The following is a 20,762-nucleotide window of genomic DNA, read 5'->3' as shown; positions in this document are numbered from 1 at the left end:
CCGCAAAATTCTGTATGTTCCTTGTCTGTGTAGCATATATGTTTTTCGTTCATTATTTTGTACCTAAATTATGCCGTTAGTTTTATCGTTTGAATTGTTTTATATGTCATTTTGGGGCCTTTTATGGATGATTATGTGGTATAGGCTTTGCTCATTGTCGAAGGCCGTACGTTGACCTATAGTTGTTAATTTCTTTGTCATTTGGTATCTTGAGTAGAGTTCTCTCAGCGGCAATCATACCACATCTTCTTATTTTTATATGCAATAGAGCGATGTTTTTATTTAATATATTTTCAATGCGTTTCCATTAGTACACTTTGTCATTACATTTGTTAAATGATTTGGTGTATTAAAATGTTTCTTTTATAATCAATTAACACTATCTTACCTCCACGTTTGTTCGCCTTTTCTTCTATCCTGGTTTTACCCTAGCACTTGCGCTGTGTAGTTGTTTAAGTACTAACGAGAGGTTTCGTGGTTAAGGTCAGTGCATACGGAAAAGCTATCGGCGAATTAGAGTACGGGAAGACAATAATTCAATAGCAGTACCTTTCTGAAGATTTTGATAAAATGAATGATTTTCCTTTTAAAGAAAGTGTTTTGCAGTTAAACTTAGCCATTCAAAAGTATAACTTATATTTATCTTATTTTTTAATTTGAAGTATCAAATGACTTTGATTTTTTTATGTCATTTTTACAAGATTCCATTAGTATTCTAATAAATTGCAAGTATTTTTTTCTGAGTTTATAACAAACGAAGTAATACGAACGTGTATTACACGCATAAGTAAAAGCAAATAGTTCATCTCATGATAAAAACAGGATGAGAAAAATAAATGCATGTACATATGTCAAAAACAAGGAAAGTACTAGACTAAGTTGTGACTTGGATGGAGAGTTGTCTCAATTGCACTCATACCACATCTTCTTATATCTAAGTAAATACCCAAATATTGAAAAATAAACAGCGATTTCAACAAGATTACTGATCTTTGAAGAGGGAGACTCTGTCGCCAAGTGGTCTAAGTAGTTCAACTACTGAATCACTAACCTGCCAACACTGAGTTTGTGAGTTCGAGTTCCGCACGCGGCCTGACTTCATTGACTAAGATTGTAAGTTTTCCTACCGAAGGTCGATGATTCTCTCCGGGCACTCCGGCATCCTCCACCAATAAAAACTGGCCGCCACAAAATAGCCATCAGTGCTTAAACATGTTAAAGTGGGGTTAAACAGCAATCAATCAATCAATCAATCATCTTTGCAGTTACGAGGAGTTCTTTAACGGCTGTCTTTGAATGTCAATCAATGAATTGTTTAAACAATAAGTTTTTGCCGAATGACTAAAAAAGCTACATCACCATCAAGGCAGCTACTATTCACTGATCATAGTTCTGTATAACATCTAAGCTTGTATTACCTCTTCCTTTTAAACCGAAGATTAACCTTAAATGAATATCCTTTCATTTAAATGTTAACGCTTATCCTATTTATTTTCACAGCTTTTCGTTGTATAGTTTCATGAATTCTAATTATTTCTCGCCATGTTAATATCAGTTAACAGACGCATTTCCGTTTTCGTATATAAACACATAATTGTTCTTGTTTTGATAAAATTGTAGATGCAGGCAAATTAGAGGTTGTAATGTTGTATAGCCTTACACGTATGGATGGTGTTGGCTACCCGTCAACGACAGTAATGCAGTTATTGAATCCATACTGAAATATAGTCTTATACTGAATATTTATATACAAGTTATGTCGTCTTAAAAAATGAACACTCTTAAGTTTGTTTAACTCTATATTATTGCTTATTTTTAATATAACAAGAAAAGTTCTGAAAAATGCTTCATTGTGTAATGACTGAAGTAAACATGTGTACATAATACTAAAATTACGTTTATGATCATGCTGAAAATGTTACGGATGGACATAATTGATTGATTGATTGGTGTATAACGCCACTTTCATCACTATTGGCTATTTCGTTGTGGTCAGTTTTTTATTGATGGAGGAAGCCGGAGAGAACCACCAACTTTCGGCAGAAAAACTAACAAACCATGTCAATTAAGATTGGAGTCGACAACACCTGCCACGTACGTGTGGGGTTCGAACTAAGAACACTATTGATATGTCGTCCTTTGATTTGACAGTGCACTCTATATAATTTACATCTGCTACGAAAATGTCTAAAGGAGAAGAAAGTCGACCTTATGTTCTGCAATAAACTTACAGATAGAATGAATAAAAGAATGAATAATACAATTTATAGAATAAAATAAAGGAATGAAAGAATGCATAAAAGAATGAATAATAAAATTTATAGAATAAAATGAATGAATAAGAGAATGAATAATAAGATTTAAAGAACAAAATAAATGAATAGATCAAAAAAGTTTAGGCTCTCCAGACGTGTTCACCTACCACATAGTTATGATTTTAATTAGCATGGAAACGGTTGAAAAGTTATTTATCATCTCTGAATAATTAAAGACTCTAAGCAGTAATTAACAATCCTGAATATTGCATGAATGAAAAAGTCAATGAAACTATTGCTGTCAAAATAAGACAATGAAAAATAATAATAACATGTGAACGTAAATCCATCACAAAGACAAGAAAATTGACTTAATTAATCTATAATGATGGATAGGTCAGACTATTTGTCTTTCGTGTTATGGTGACATATTTTCTTTCGAAACTCCTCTATATTTTACATTTTGAAAAAATCAAGCACAGGACACGGCATTGTCACATGATATCGACAATAAGCCTTCACATTATATGTACACATGGTATTTTTAAGAAACGTTAGTGGTCTCATCCAACCTCTCCTTCCTGCATTTCACACTAAGAATAATCTTTACTTGCTTGTCCGTTTTAGACGTTTACCATTATTTTTAAAGTCTGGATGCGACTTTACATTCAGATTTGCGATTTTCATTTTTGAATATTTGTCATAAATTTCTTTGTAAAATACAGTGCCGAACTTTAAAGTCCTGGTCATCGGGCAGTATTTTCTTTATCTAAGGAAATGGCCCCTCAATCAACATATATAGAGTGACTCCCCGTGCTTAAAGTGTATGCTCTTATAATATAAAAGATAATGAGTGTGTGTCCGAGCGAGAACTTACTGGGCTGTTTTCTGCTCTTTGGTTGGGTTGTTGTCTCTGTGACATATTCCCCGTTTCCATTCTCTATTCTATTTTTCACAGAGTTTGTCTTTTGTGCTGTTTGGAGACAGTAGAGTGTATCACTGTGCTTAAGGCGTATGGTTTTACAATGTGCAAGATGATGAAGTGTGTGTCCGGGCGAGAACTTCTCTATTGGACTGTTTTCTGCTCTTTGGTTGAGTTGTCTCTTTGACAGATTCCCCGTTTCCATTCTCTATTCTATAAATATGGTTTATTGGTTATAAAGTAATAAATATTTTTACAAATTTCATTCTTTCTTATGTGTTTATTACTACCAATAACTAGATGTGGTATGATTGCGAATGAGACGACTGTCCACCAGAGACTAGTATCTAAAAAAAAAAATCCCAACTGCAAAAATTAGAAAAACCCTTTTGTTGCAAAGTTTCGTTCTTAGATTTTACTTACAATCAATTCTAGCTCCATATCAATCTATGACGAAGGCAAACATCAATCTACTGAACATGTTAGGGGTTAACGTTTAGTGGTATATCCAGTACAGACAATGTAGACATGTATTATTGTCTTTGAAGTTAACATGACCCAGTAATTCGCAGATACTTTCAACAAATTTGAAATCATAAATTAAACCATAATAATATTTCTTATTTATTTTGAAATGACAATGTGATATTGAAAGACAAGTGTATAATAAATAATAAATGTATAAATACGACCTATCACATAATTAGCAAGTACTGTTTACACTGCTATAAATGTCAAAACATCAATAAGATATATACACATACATGGAACTCCCTTTTTGAGTCATAGTTATGTGTTCAGAAAGTGCAAAGTGTAAAACTTTCAAATGATTGTAAAATTAAAGTTACGCAAACATATAATTGACTTCTTATGATTTTAAAACAAATCATTAACTCATTACTATTACATATGTTGCCCTACATTTCATATTGGATTAAACTACAATCATAACAGTTCATTTCAATAAACTACAACGAGAAAATACTTCAGCAAATTCGACAGTGAGTGTTAAAAAATGGGAGGTTTGAGATATTAAAAAAAATAGTTTAACCCCGTTCACGACCTTGTACCAAGTCAAGTGTGACGTAGTGTGTATTCGTTGTTCAATGCATCTGGTCATATTATGTAAAAATGTACACAAATAGGAAATATTGGAACAAAACAAAAGGAAAATAATGTAATCGGAAGCAACGAACAATCCCCTAGACCCTGTGAGATGTTAAAATTACATGTAGTTTCAATGCATTATAGATTACAAATATGTGAACAGATCGCGTTTTGAGTACAGTTTAGGTGTGAAAATTTCTTACCTAAAATAATTGAAACAAAGAGTTAAAATGGCCGACAAATTTGCAAAGTGAATTTCAGGTTAATTCACTATCAACCATATGAAAGCAGAACATTCCCAATTAAGTACAGTATTTATAACCAGTTCAAGCTTTTTTTTTTTTTATAGCAATCAATTAAAATTGAAAAAGAAAGTGGTTTCCTACTCTGTTTTTGAGAATGCCTTAAATTTCGAATTACATGTAATGATACGGAAACCAGTTTAGATAACACCCTATGTATTTTTTTGCACCACTGACTCAAAATTGTACTGTCGAATATATACCTCTATATATGAATAAAACCAAGTTAGGGAAACGAGACAGAAGTTCAAATCAGCACAATACACAAAATAGACAGTTGGAGGTCACCATATAGTATTTAACGACAGGCAACGTATGGGACGCTTGAAAATATCTAAAACTATGTTTTCATGACTAGTTTTGGTGTAATACAAGACGTCTTAAACATTATAAGATACATAGAAATATACAAAACATTACGTTTTTGCTTTTGAAAATTCCTGTCCTAACATATTGGAACTTTATTGGCACTGTATCTCTTATTGATATTCTGACATCTTTTTATTACGATACACACACATAACACTAATACATACATATATAGAAGCAAATAGGTTAATCTTTCAGACGCATCTTCTCTAAATTTTCAATTTGTGTTTCTTCTGAAACAGCTGTATAAGTTGTATTGTTCAGTTCATACCCACCGACAGTGCCTCGTCTTGATTGAGAAGATCGGGAAATTTCGGAAAACGAAGATCCACGGAACACTCTTGAGAAAAATTTCATAAGGTTCTTTCGGAATTTTCGACCAACGGCAGTGTAGATCAAAAAGTTCACAGATGAATTTGTAACGAAAAGAAAGTTGCTGACAGCTAAATATTTAATCATCACAATTGGATCAAACAAAGTATCAAATTGTGCTAACAAGCCAGGCGTCTGACAAAGCAAAAAGACAACAACAATTAATACAAGAACTAGACTAAGGTTTGCTTCATTATCTTCCTGTATATTTAAACCAGCACGACGTCTGCGCATACGCATGAGTTCATTAATAATCAACAGATTCAAGACAAGCAGTGAACACAGAGGTATCACATATATAAGAAAAGTATACAGATATAGTTGGTAAAAGTGATAAAAATTACTGCCACCAAATTCAGTTGTCATGAGAACAAAACACTCGCCATTTGACTGACCCTCCACACACGGAGTTTTTGTTTTGAATGCTAAACAGCGTGGAATGTTATAAATAATCGAAACAATTGTTATGATGGATAATGATATTTTCGTTTTCTTTTTTGAAATCCACTTTGATGCTTTGAATGGATGACAAATTGAAACATACCGTTCTACGGATGTTGCTACTGTTATCCACACGTTACATTGTTGTATCGTCATGACTAGAAATGTACAAGGCATATATATATTGGGATAAATGACGTTTTTAAAATACTTTAGTTCCGGATGATAGAACGCAAGTGTATATGGTGTCATTGCTACACACGCTACAATTATAATTCCAGTATCTGTCACTACCAACCCTCTCATTAAAATTATTGTCGATGAATGCATCTCACGACGCCATAGAACCACCATTGTTAAGGCATTACCCAGAATTCCAACCACGGCTAAGATGGGCAACAATATTCCATTAAACACATACTGAAGATATATGGCGTCCCAACAAGCAGAAGTGTTACACGAATCTTGTAAGTATTCACCATTGTTATATGACAAATTCAATGCAAAGTTTATCTCATGGACTCCCATATTGAAAGTACCTTGACCTTGTCGATCATTTCATTTTTCTCTCCTTATTCTTCATCTCTATATCCTGAAAAGGAAGACATATTAGTACTTTAAATTTCAAAAATTTTCAAACAATTCTTAACTATGAAATGAAAATAACACTATATTTTGATGCGTCTGAAGGGCTTTCCAGGATGTACCTCCATCACAAATTTGAAAGCCGAGGTCGAATAAATACCAAATACACAAGGAGCTATATGATAAAACGGACTTAAGGATGTACTTAGGTCAGGTTTAGGAATTTTTGTCAGATGTCGGACTCCTTGGTTTTTTTCCCACAATACAAGGTAAAATATTTTGCCCAATAACACCCATTTTTCTTTTCATATAAGACTTCAATAGCTCATAAAAGGTCATTTACCAAAATTTAAGCAGATTTTAGATTTCTTTTCTTTCGATTTGAGATCCAAATGATACCAATGCAAATATAAGGTAAAAGCCCGAGTCAGCCTTTTCCCGCCATTTTTTAAAGATTAAATATCGCGAAAAGGAGCTCCATAGCCTATCGATATTTATAGCTTATTTTGTTTGTTCCTTAACTAATGCGTATCAATTTTAAATTCTAGATTTTTTTAATTTCACCTAAGTACAGCCTTAAATATAACTCATCGTAAATAAAATATAGCCAAATTAATACAAGATCAACTTTGTCTGAGGGAGCTGAACCTTATTTTTACACTAATTTCATTAACGAAGAATGTTAAAACAGTATTTCTTAATCATGTCAGTACTGAATGGACATGTGTAACGACTTACAAATATGAACCAAACTAAACAGGTTTCAATTTAAATAATTGAAAACATCGATTTATAGCTCGGTTTTGTACACAATATAAAACTATGTATACAAAATATTCCGTTATTGTCGATCAATTTCCGTAGAATTTCAAGGAAATCAATTTATATATGTGTTTTTTAAAAAGAAAATTGAGATATCATTAAAAGTGAAAGAAGAATATAATATTTTCAACTTGACAATTAAGTTCATTAAAACCGGTATCTGTAACATGTTTATTAAAAAAGTATATATTGTACTTTAATCTCACTGGAACCCTTAATCTAAGAACTTCCGTGGTCTAGTTGCAATACATTGCTCTATAGATATAATCTAATGGAGATGTAAATTGTGCGTCAATAAGACAGCAATTCATGGACACCAGTATCTAGATCACATCTATCTATAGGTCAACATATAGTCTTAAAAATAAGCCTCTTTAACATTGTCAAGCTCTAAATGGCCACGAATTTAGACAAGAAGTTAAAAATATAACAGACACCGCCAAAAATATGCCAACAACTTAAACTTCTTAAATGCATAAGAGCATTAACAGATGTGACAAAAACCAACCACTGACGAGGTTCCTGACTTACAGATTGATGTAATTTTCTCCACCTTTCATAACCTAATGCGTTACCTAATAAGATTACAGATGCTATCCTATTGCATCGTTTAAAAGTACATATGATATACAACACGTTGTGGGGTTAAACAATTTTCAGTGTTTTTAATAAAGTTATATTACTTATGTTGGTGTATATATTTCCGAGTAGAATTAACTTTGCTAGTGCAGTCAAAGTCCTACGAAGGGTAACATTCAGGGATATTACTCCTCAACTTTAAGACAAAACTTTGAACATGGCAAAACACCGATGTTTACCCACAGTCGAGGTAGTCATTTTGGGTCCTTGATGCTTTTCCACTTCGTACATTATTTGGCCTATTTAACTTTTTTTGATTCGAGTCTTTTGTAGACGAAACGCGTGACTGGCGTACAAAATTTAAATCCTGGTATCTATGATGAGTTTATTTCTAGCAAAATACACTGTATTCCATGTAAACATTTTGGTTTTGTTCTACATAGAATATTACAATATTCTCATACAATACTTATTATGCATGCTATTGATCACGATATCTTGAATTATCCGAATTCACGACAACATATGTAGTGTATTGAATAATTAGAGTTTTATCTTTTTGTTCATAGTTTTTCAAATTTTAAAAGTATTGAGTTTTTAGTAAAATCTGCAGGTAATTGTGCAAATATCGAGAATTTTAATTCTATATTTCAGTTTTTGTTTTTGATGCTTTCACACGTTTTATGTATTTAGCTTCTCAATTCTTTGTATCTTATACAGGTATTTTCATCCTGCATTAGTATGATTACGGGTAATCGTCCGTAGAAACTATGTTTTCATGACTAGTTTTGGTGTAATATTGTCAGATTTAAATTAATTTCGATTCGATTCGTAATTGGTTGGTTATATCAGTTAAACAAATTCATTGGTAAAAAAATTGTCTATTTTTAATCGATTTACGAGATTTTAACATCGCTAAACTACTGTCTTGTTAATTTCCAAAATACTAGTCGGTGTGTACTTTAACAATTGCTCAGACGCTTATGATTACGGGCAGTGGCATCGTTATGATAGGTTTATATATACATTTGTATTTGGTTTAGCATGCAAACCTGTCTTCTGAAATATTTGCCCGAGAAATTTCCTATATTAAATCAAATAAAGTGTATTTCACATACACTTTGATACTACATCAAAAAATTCTATCAGCATTTCATCAGGATAAACGTCAAAGGATAGTGTTAATTTACTGTCTGACTGTTATGTAAACGATGCGCAAATAAAATGTTGCGTTGAATCAATGACCGTCTCGGGACGCTATCGGCAACTTATAAGATAATAAATCCGATGATATTAATGTAATTTTCTCCACCTTTCATAACTTAATTCGTTACTTAATAAGATTACAGATTCTATCCTGTTGCTTCGTATATTAGTATATATTACTATATACTTTACAGTTAACGAAACTAGTTAATTTCCATTAGGGTGAAAATTTGATAATGAATTGCATTCCGTGACAACAGACGCTCCAAAAACATGAAGGTACTTATTTCTTTTTACAATAATGCTTTTATTTAACGATGATCATCACTCGGAATCTATTGACATGTTCAACTGTAATTGAAACCTAAATATTATTGGACCTTTTCATGGTTTATTTGACATTTCGTTTATATCTGTTTTACGCCTTGGTTACGAATTTACAGACATCATAAACATGTCTGCATTAGTCTGATTACGGTTTATCATCGGTGGAAGCTATGTTTTTGATGACTGATTTTGGTGTAATATTTTCAGACTAAGATAACCCTTCGCTGCGATTGCTTCATCAGTTACTTTTATGTGAATTCACTGGTAAAATAACAACGCAATTGCACGGTTTTACTATATTATCTATAAAATGACAGTGAAAACCGAATGATCCGAGCCATGTATAAACCAGGAACCTGTCTAAACTGGAACCCTTTATCAGATATAGTCTGAATATTGATAGTTATTCAACATGTGGAAAGCGTATACCTGTCTAATCAGAACAAATCGTCAATCGTAAATGAATTCGGTTGATTTAGGGCGGTTTTACTGAATTAAACTTTTGAACAAATCTGTCATTGTCTCTACATTTTTTAAACTCAATTCGTCACACAGTATATTTACAAATGTTGTCCTATATGACCACATTTTTATATATGCAAAATTAAAAGTTCTTTATTTCCAATCACCTTTTTTTTTAAAATTACATTTCCAAGTGAATTCCTTAAAACAAAAATTAGAAGTTAATATTGAAGGCGGGCACAATGCATGTATGCAGGGTCGTCGTAAATAAACAATAAGGACAAAAATAAAATGAAACGAAAATAAAAGAACAGAATTCCAATGTCCCCCGTTTTGCACATATTTTATCTATCAAAGGTACACTGGCAATAACTAAATAACACTTTTTTTGTTCTTTAAAACAATTAATAAATATCTTAGAGAAATGACAGCTTCAGAGCAAATGCAATTTTCCATGTAAACAATATTTCTAAGGGGAATAGCTCTTTTAAAAATAATTGATCGGCACTGATTTTCGAACTCTTAAAAAACATTAATGATATAAACCTATAATATAAATTTCATAAAAATCTGGCAAGAATCGTACACATTAGAGCGCTCATCAGGCAACTATCCATATAATTAATATTTCTCAGGGCATAACTCCTTTAAAAATAATTGATCGGTACTGATTTTCGAACTAGTCAAAGACATTGCTGATAGAAACCTATGATATAAGTTTCATAAAATTCTGGCAAGAATTGTACACACGAGAGCGCTAACGATGTAATTTTCCATATAATTAATGTTTCTAAGGGGCATAACTCTTTTAAAGATAATGGATCGGCACTGTTTTCGAACTCACCCAAGACATTGCTAATATAAACCTATGCTATAAGTTTCATAAAAATCTGGCAAGAATTGTACACATGAGAGCGCTAACGATGCAATTTTCCATATAATTAATGATTCCAAGGGAAATAACTCTTTTTAAAAATAATTGATCGGCACTGATTTTCTAACTCGTCCAAGACATTGCTGATATAGACATGGAATCTGATGTTCAGTAGTTGTCGTTTGTTAATGTGGTTCATAAGTGTTTCTCGTTTCTCGTTTTTTATATAGATTAGACCGTTGGTTTTCCCGTTTGAATGGTTTTACACTAGTAATTTTCGGGACCCTTTATAGCTTGCTGTGCGGTGTGAGCCAATGTTCCGTGTTGAAGACCGTACTTTGACCTATAATGGTTTATTTTTATAAATTGTGACTTGGATGGAGAGTTGTCTCATTATCACTCATACCACATCTTCTTATATCTATATATGATCTAAGTTTCATTAAAATCTGGCAAGAACTGAACACGAAAGAGCGCTACCAAGACCAGAAAGACCGACGGACGGACGCCCAGTACTTCTATGTCCCCCGCAACGCGTTGCGCGGGGGACAAAAAATAGACAGATTTCAATAAATATGTCAAGCTTGAAATAAATTTTGATAACATTGGTGAATATATTCTGAAAAGTCAAGTTAAAACAAAACCAAAAGCCTCTGTTAAATTGTGGTCTCTATGTGAATGTGAATATTCATCAAACAAAAATTACGAAAACAATCACTTCTATAAAATTTCTGAATAGAAAGCGTTATATTAAGTTAACATTACCACAATTAATCTCTGAAGACTCATTTTCAATATTAGCTTCTTGTTCAATTCATAGGATTTTGATTGAAAAAAACGCTGTCTAGATATTGGAAGATAATATCCAATTTAAACGTATACGATGTCATGTTTATCGATATATAGCTAATATAACTATGTTACAGATGTTAATTAAATATATCAAATCATCAAATCTATTTTCCTGTCCATTATTTCACACGCGTCTGGCTGAGGAAAGACACAGTGAATTCAAAAAATGTCATATTGACATTAGAAATGATCTACATGCCAGTGTTTTCTCTTACGTTATTGTTGCTAAACAGGGAATTGATGGCTTGTTCAGTAGTTTTTAATATGTCGTCTAAGATCTGCAAAAGATAAATCTTTGCTGTACTTGCTCGTAAAATGCTTTCATCAATGAAAGATAATAGTTTTTCTAATATTAGGGGCAGATTTAAACATTCATTTTAAACTAATAAAAGCTAAGACAACACAGTAGTGACACGCGATTCAAAATGACGCCACATAGATAATGAATAAAGTGTAGATATTCAAATACCAAACCTTTTTCTTTTATTTATCACATTGTTCGCAAATAGATTTAGATTTGTCATCGGTTTTTATATTTCTTATTATTCAAAGACATTTTATATAAGAAGAATCACTCGACAAATCAACTGGGCAGGTGCACAAGACTAGACTATCTACCAAAATTAGGCGGAGTATACGAAAGGGACATCCAAAACTCACAAGTCGAAAAGAAATGAAAAACAATGACAAACAACAGTCTACAAAACACTGCATAAAAAACTGAAGACTGGGTAAACCGAATCCATCCAAATCCGGCGATGGTCTCTAACATGTGTTTGTTCTGGCGATATACCAACAAAAAAGATTATGAAGTTAAGACTTTTATTATGATTAGTTTACCATGATACTGTCCCACTCACAGGTTCATAATTGTAAACTTGATAAAACATGGTGAAGTTTCAAAATGAAGCAGTCGAAATGACGAAATGACAGCTTTTAAGATTAGTTTGTTTCCATGTATTCATATGATACTAATGTTATAAAGCCCTTTGCCTACCTGATGTAAACAATTTTGATATAACTTTAAACAATTTGCATGTTTTAGCAAAATTTTGAATCGAAGGACATCCTTTACAAAAATCTATATGATATGAAAGAAAATGCATCCCGTAATTTCAAGAGACTTTCGTTTTTTGTTAAGATTGTCCTTAGTATTATTTATTTTTATTAATGATCCCAATCTTACAAAATTAATCGAAATGTTGTTTCGAAATATAATTAAGTATAAAGAATATATTTAGTATCCTGAACATTTTTAAAAAAAACCAGAAGTCTATCCTCAAACCTTTTTTTCATTATCAACGATTGAGTTTGATATATAAATGTATAACCTGATATCAGACGATTTGTTTTCCAATATAGAAGTTGAAGATACCAAAGACATATTTAAACTCGAAAGTCGAAAACGAATTGACAATGCCATGGCAAAACCGAGAAACGAACTAAAGACAAACACCAGTCTACAAAAGATAACATAGAAAACTAAAAACTGGGCAACATGAAACCCTCCAAAAACCGGATAATACATATTCTTTTATACATGTTAGACAATAGACAATATACTGTTTTATGTACGTTTCGTATCAATATTTTTTAGGGGGAACCTTAGTCAGGTACGCTTAAGAACAAAAGTTAAATACATAAACACTTTTAAAAAGATATGCTTCTTTCGTCACTGCGCTTATTGGTAAACAGTAAACAGTCCGTTTTGCACCAATCATGTATTAATCTAAATAATTCTCATGATAAACATCTAAATAAACAGGAATTCAGATCATTTACATCCCATTTCAATACAATTACTACATAATTAGATAATAAATGGCACAAGTGCGGAGAAGATAAGGTTCTTTGGAAATGAAATTGATTTTAATCCCGCTGAGAAAACCGCTTAGCATAATAAGGTGGCAAACTGGACAATATGGTTATAGAATAATCCTATTATGTTATTTTGACAGGGAATTGTATCAATATCTCAGTTTCAATCATATGAGCATTAGAAAACAATATGATTCCCACTGTGTCCAAATTACTTCACAACAGGAAGAAATCGATTCATCTCTCTCAGTAAGAACTTCATTGACGAGCATAAGTAAGAACAAATCCGCTTAAAGTCATACTCTATTGTCTATTGTCGGTTAATGCTGTTAGATAAATTATTTCTAATAAGTTTATAGTCATTCCGGAAAGGTAGACGTCTTTGGTCCAGCTGTTAGTACAATTTTATTTTAAAGATAAACGATATCAAAACCATTCAGGTGGCACGGTAGTATTTACATTCCGGAATTTAGGTTGCTCTTTTGTGTACCCTACTTAAGTCAATGTATCTGAACAGTGTGATTGGACAAAAAATACAGTATCTACTGAACATACTTTCCCAAACTGAGATGGATCAGGTGTAAAAAGATATGAAATAATTTTTGAGAATTTAAAAAATTTTGTATTCACTGCATGATAAAAGACATAAAAGCACTAGTGGCCTAAGGTTTATAAAGATAGCAAAAAAAAAAAAACCGGTCATAATACATATTCAAATTCATTTCTGCATATTATAATGAAAGTACTTCAGTTTACTTTGTATGTAGAATTTTGGGCAGTGTTAGAAAGTGGTGAAAATTCTAAAAAGGCTATCATTATCCCTATGGGCCAGGAAATACTACCGTGCCACCTTCAGATGAAGACATCCGTATTTTTCGATCATTTTTGAACCAACAGAGTATTTTAGAAATAAAAATGTATTTCCTTCTAAAGATACTGTTTTGAGTATGAACCTTTCATTCTCAAACACAGAACATATTCTTTTTTTTTAATGTAAAGTGGTAATGCACATCGTGTATATCAACATGAAAACACATTCCTGCAAACCAACTACTTTTCGTGATTTTCGCTAGTATAAAATAACCTGAATTTATATCGTGGGCAGTATGTCAAACTTGGATTTTTCTATTATATGAATACATTCACAAATTTGAAAATCTCGACGTCAACTAAAAATGACTAAACGCGGAAAAGGATATACTAAAATAAATTAGTTGACAGTATATATGTACCAACGACTGTTTCAAACACTAGTTTTTAATTACCTTCGTTTCCTTCAAAGTACATTTACTTTTTTTAGTAAATTGCTTTACTTTGACTATTAATTGATATTTAATGGCCTATTTACAAACAAACAAAAGAATATATTACAACTAAAATCAATTAAAATAAACAAATTTGGGTCAAACTTGTCTGATGGTGACAATCTTACTTCCTGACTGATAATAAAACTATTTGGTAATTATCAATCATACTGATGGTTTGTTTACTATAAATATTAAATCTATAATTGTTGACAAGTAATGTTTAGTTTTTACTGTTATCAACGTGATCGACCATGGTACTGTTTTAGACTTTCGTCTGATAATTTACTTTCAACGATGTTGGATCTTCCGTTCCAGAAATCACAATCGTGTTGTAATTATATGGGGCTTTCTCTGTATGATTCATTTACAATTAGTCTATAGTTTGGAGACTGTAAATTAAGGCAAGATTAGTTTGTCGATGTTTAAATCTCGTAAATCGACTCAGAAGACAAATCAAGGATAAAAAACGTAAAACTGAGGGAATTGAATGAGCCCCAAAAGTCGTGAAACCGGGTACGTCGAAAGGATAAGCGTCTCCAACAAAGTTCGATCCGCCCTGCGAATGTAAAGCTCGTCGAACAGTGCTTTGATGCCATTTATACGTCTAGTTTTAGTAACGTAGTATTGGCAGGAATTTTGTATTATATTCTTGTCTGAATAACGATAGAAAATATTTAAGTCATTATGAAATGGCAACCAAGCAAAAACTTATTGTATAACAAGAAATGCACGATTATCCTATAAAATGGGAACATATTCGGTAAAAATGGCCAGCAAAAACGTCCGACCATAATATATTATGTCAGGAAAGGATTTCAGTTTTTTTATAGTATAAATGTATATTAAACAACTTAAAAAAAGTAATTAAATTTCAAAGGTTCATCACTTTTGTACGTATAAAATCTTTTTTAGATTAGAGACTTGCGTATGTTTGTGCAGAAGACAATTCAACAAAGGTATTTGAACCTGCATTAATAACACATTTTTTAAATGCTAATATTTCAGTGCACGATGGGGGAAATCATTTTAAAAATACGACGTATAGGAGGACTGTCATGATTATAATTTATGGTTACATAATTCTAAATTATTGATTTCAAGTTACATCGTGTTGATTAACATTCGGTCTTGATCAGATTGATCCTTATATTTCAATGTTTTAACGAGGCCAAAATAAGTTGGGATATTACTATTAATACAAAATATTTTTTTTGGCAAATCACATTATAAATTACAAAATTGTGACCCCTTAGGTATGCATTATTGTTGTTGTTACCACAGTTTTGGTCTAATTTTTCGATACTTTATAACATTATTTAGCATAATGTTCTTTGGTCGCAAACCATGACCCAAAAAAAGTTTGGTGCTTAGTAATTGGATATAGCTCTTGGCACCTTTTGGTTACAGAACATTTTAGATTGTATGTTCAGAACAAGGTTTTTGCCCAAGTCTTTTAGATAAAAAAAAAGGCACAAAAGTATAAATAAAAGCCTTTTTGAAACTTTATTATAAAGTTGAAATTAAAGGCCATATTTTGCCGTAGAAATTTAATTCCAAAAATTCAATATTTCATTTTTTTTTAACAGGACATTAAATGAATGCTGCATCTAATATTTTTGGTCATTGTCTTTTCCAAATTCAAGGGCTCGACCAAAATCTCTAGCCAGATATGATCAAATGTGGAGTCTACATCAAATCGTACGTATAGTTATAAGTATTATGTAACAATTAATATACTTGTCTTTCTATTTTCTATGCACAATAACTTTATATGTCACTTCACTTTCACAAGTGACTCTCGTACTGTATGAAAATAGCAACATCATTATGAAAGTGTTCGACTGAATATTCAGGAACGAGATCGGGTACACGAGATTAAATATATAGATTGAAACATGTTTAAAAAACTTATAAAATATTTTACTTATATAAGTATTAGTTATATTTCCTTTCTGATATAACAAATATGATATACAATTAATGCGGAATATTAACCGCTTAAGAGTTGTTGTAAGTAATCGACTTATGATTCATTGCGTTGTCTAACTATATTTGACTATATGCATGGTATTGTAACTTTTACTCAAGAATATTATTTATGCATTTTTTTAAACTTGCGTTTGTTTTTTTTTTGTGGGTTAATTTTCTAAAAGTGAATTTCTCTTTTCGTAAATAGTAAAAAATAACACGTCATATGTGGATGTCCTTTATAAAGATTAAATTAATTAACCATTCATAAGCTTGCCATTTGTGTTTGGGATTGTAATGCCTACATAGCCGATATTCCGATAGGTACAACATATGTAACCCTGCAAGCCGACATGATCTTACAATGACAAGAAACAGAATGAAAAGCAAAAATAGAAAACTCCTTTAGCATCAATAGATACTTATTTGTACTCGTTTGTCATGTGATACGTGCATAAAAGAAGCTGTTTACCTTGTCGACAACCCTGTTTTTTAAAGTTCATTTGATAACCATTGCTGCTACTCCAATTTAGCTTGTACGAAGAAAAACGAGTATGGCGTACACAATTTTAAAACTGGCATCGTTTTTGAGTTTGTACATACCAAAACTTATTTCGATATAACCAATAGACCAACAATTCCTTTGTACTCGATAATCGTTATTCAAGTGAACATTTTAAAATCTTATCTACACCCCAATTACCATGAAACTCTGGACACTATATAGCGACGAAGTCGGCTTCTCATCTTGATCTATTTTAGGAGGCAGGTACTGATTGACGACTTAAAACGAGAATCTATGACAAACATGATGGTCCTAGTTTTCCTGTTGTTTTCTTTCTATTTTTGAATATAAACATATTATCTGATCCGCCTTTGGCGCTTATGTATCTATATAGATTCGATATGTCAGAGATTTGTTTTATAGGAAATATTTGACAAAAAGAGATATACTTCTCAACTAAAATAACTCAATTGGATCTAGATGATGAGAGACTGGTACATGTATCATCAATTCACAAAAATTGTGTAGTCGACATCACGAATCTGTTGATCGTTTCCCTGTCATAGCATTTCAAATTACTTTTAATATGTTTGTAAAGATTCATGTTTACTCTGTTATAAATATCGCGTGTCAACTATTGCCATCCGTCATTATTAGTCATAATTAACGGTTTTGTTATGCAACTGACCAGACACTAACTACTTGATACGACTTTGGAATCGCATTTCGAGTGATTCATCTTTTCTCTGCAATAGATCCAACCAGTCTATTTACTTTCAATTAATGTTTTTTTTTCTTAACTAACTTAAAACATTTTACCTTTTATCAACGAACTACATTCATATTTAATGTGGTTTTACTCTATTTGATATCTAATGATATTTCTTAAACCATTTGTGTTTGAGCATCCCTGAAGAGACATTACTTGTCGAAACGCACATCTGGTGCAGTAAAATTGGTATCGTTAATGTTATTATGAATCCCATGCTTTTACTTTTGTGCCATAAATCTCCATGTTACTATATCGACGCATCCGGTCTCGCTCCGTTTTTGTGTTAATGCAATTGACTCAGGTTTTATCTCTTGGATTGTGCATTGAAAATGGATTTACGAGTTATGAGCATCGATAACCTTATGTTCCCTTTTATTCTCAACCAAAATTGTAACGATACGTTTAACTTTGCTGCACAAAAATAATATTATACAAATGATGAAATAAAATACAGTTACTGTTTAACCCCGTCGCATTTTTGCGCCTGTCCCAAGTCAGGAGCCTCTGGTCTTTGTTAGTCTTGTATGATTTTTAATTTTAGTTCATTTATATGTTTTGGAGTTTAGTATGATGTCCATTTTCACTGAACTAGTGCACATTGTTGTTTAGGGGCCAGCTGAAGCCCGCCTCCAGGTGCGGGATTTTCTCGCTGTGTTGAAGTCCCATTGGTGGCCTTCGGCTGTTTTCTGCTCTTTGGTCGGGTTGTTGTCCCTTTGATATATTCCCCATTTCCATTCTCAATTTTACTATTATATTATTCTTGATCATTTAATCCATTCAGTAATATATAGACTATATATTGTTAAAAACGCAAATTAAAAATCCGCAAGAAGCTTTATTTTGCAATTAGATTAAACATTTCTTTACACATCTTAAAAAAGGATTGTTATAATAATCACAGTACTTACTATTTTGTATACATGTTTCTATTTGAGTGTCCTTGGGAGTTCAGTGAGTATTCCGTAAATCACGTAATCTGTAAGAGATACGAAAGGATCTGGTTATAAATGCCTATACAAAAGTTAAACTACAACGCTATTGTATTAATAATAAAATATATTTGATAAATTAGCTGAAATATGCATTTCACCCTTATCAATGAAAATATGAAAATAGTTTACCACGATTAAATTTATTTCCTGTTCATACATTAATTAGTTGGATCCACCTTTAAATATATGTTTTAAACAAAAAAGGGTAAAAGGTTATTGAGATAATATCAAAAGACAGCTAATTAATCAATTGCGTGATTAGGTGAAACATATGTATCAATATTTCAAAATATCAGGTTGAATTGACCTTGGTATATTGTTTATACTCTCGTGGCGTTGTGGTGATAAGATATAATCTTTAAATGATAATAATAATAATAATAAAAATAATATTAATAATAATAATAATAATAATAAAAACAAAATAGGAAAAAATGTATGTGTTTGTCATTTCAATTGTTTGGAACATTAAATTTTCATATTTTTGTACAATCGACACATTTTAAACTTATTTACAGATTTATATCATTTCTATGCGAAATATGGTCTCTTGATTGTTTAAATTTGCGCAATACATGCATGAGGTATGAATTATTACGATCCTCTTTCATGTAGCCAGATCGTAGAACTTTCAGCTTAATAAGATGATTGTCAATACACTTACCGACTCGTTTGTATTTCCTTTCGGTATATCAGATATATGCAAATGTAGATTTCCATTATGAGTATGAATCACTAAAGTTTACATATCGTAATCACTTTGTCTAAATCAAGTTTAAGTGTTTAAGATAACTTTTTCTTTTTCTCTCTTAAATTGAAAAAATATTTTTTTCATCTAATGAAAGCATTAAACATTCATTCTTTCATCATTTCTAGTATTTCGTTTTACTTTCGGTAATCAATACGAAACAGACAATAAAGTTTTTGTTTTGATTTTATGTATATCAGTGCTTTACTATAAATGGTAAGAGAACATCCCGTTTCCATCCAATACTATTAACACAATGAAGAATTTGAAATCCGCTTGATAACCAATCGATTCCTTAGAGATTTTTACTCCGATTTAGTATCCTTGATATTAAAGAAGCTTATAGCTCCAATAAACTATTTTGACCATTTATTAGCCAGAACGATGACGTCTTTGTCGTACTATACCAATGAAATATTGCCCCTGATTTAATTCAGATGATATAGAATCCATTCGTTTACTGCCTGACAATTGCCTACATATTGGCTATACGGTTAAAATAACTGAGATGAAATTACATTTAAGAATAAATATTCTTCTTCTTTAACTTCTACTTCAAGATATTTAACAGTTTGGTTGTCCTTTAATACATATATACATGTATATATATATGCCGAGAAAACATTGCACGTTTTACTTATGAACTTCACGAACTCATTTAAATTCTTCATGTACGCTAAAATTTTACAAAACCAGAGGAGGAACCAAGGCACAAGTACTACAAAATTCAATGTTCAAGTAAAGTTAAGGAGATGATTCATTTCATTATAAGATGCTTATACAAGTGTTGATCACTTGTGATCACTTGTGTCGATTGTACTTCTGTAAAATACTCAAGGAAATTCCTTTATCACTTCTTAAGTTATTAAAACGTTCAATTTAATTCATACAAGTTTGATTTTTTAATGATTTTTTTTCCTAAAACGTTTTTTTGGGGTAATAAAAAAATGTTCAAATGTTTGTTTTGTGTGATGTCTTTCCCCCATTCCATTCAATTTAATTTCAATTCAAAGTTTCATTTATGGTCGATAAGTAGTAAACTACATCAACACATCATTGAATTTTTGGGTTGTGCATTTTTTTTATCATCTACTTGACTTTGCATTTTAACACAGCTCCGGGCCTTTTCTGAAAGTCTTCCTGTGTACGTATTTTGACGTTGTACACATTGTTGTAT

The 20,762-nt window shown here is 31.6% G+C and overlaps 1 protein-coding gene across 7 annotated transcripts in view; it reads right to left on the bottom strand.

The window, feature by feature from the left end:
- Window positions 1–3,788: 3,788 nt before the first annotated feature.
- LOC127710089 (FMRFamide receptor-like) overlaps window positions 3,789–20,762 on the bottom strand; it is an 84,943-nt gene continuing 67,969 nt past the window's right edge. For 4 of the 7 annotated variants that reach the window (XM_052215837.1, XM_052215841.1, XM_052215840.1 and 1 more), the window contains 2 exons: window positions 18,754–18,821; window positions 3,789–6,360 (listed from right to left, as the gene is read on the bottom strand). In XM_052215837.1, coding sequence (XP_052071797.1) covers window positions 5,142–6,296 — 1,155 coding nt within the window. In that variant the 5' untranslated portion in view covers window positions 6,297–6,360; window positions 18,754–18,821 and the 3' untranslated portion in view covers window positions 3,789–5,141. Of the gene's footprint in view, window positions 6,361–11,690; window positions 11,754–18,753; window positions 18,822–19,501; window positions 19,652–20,762 lie in introns of those variants that run through there. The other 3 variants (XM_052215838.1, XM_052215843.1, XM_052215839.1) reach the window with 2 other exon arrangements.

This window comes from Mytilus californianus, unplaced genomic scaffold (genome assembly GCF_021869535.1).
Source record: "Mytilus californianus isolate M0D057914Y unplaced genomic scaffold, xbMytCali1.0.p SCAF_7, whole genome shotgun sequence".
NCBI lineage: Eukaryota > Metazoa > Mollusca > Bivalvia > Mytilida > Mytilidae > Mytilus > Mytilus californianus.
Note: the sequence above shows the minus strand (reverse complement) of the source record. Positions and strands in the feature narration are given on the sequence as shown.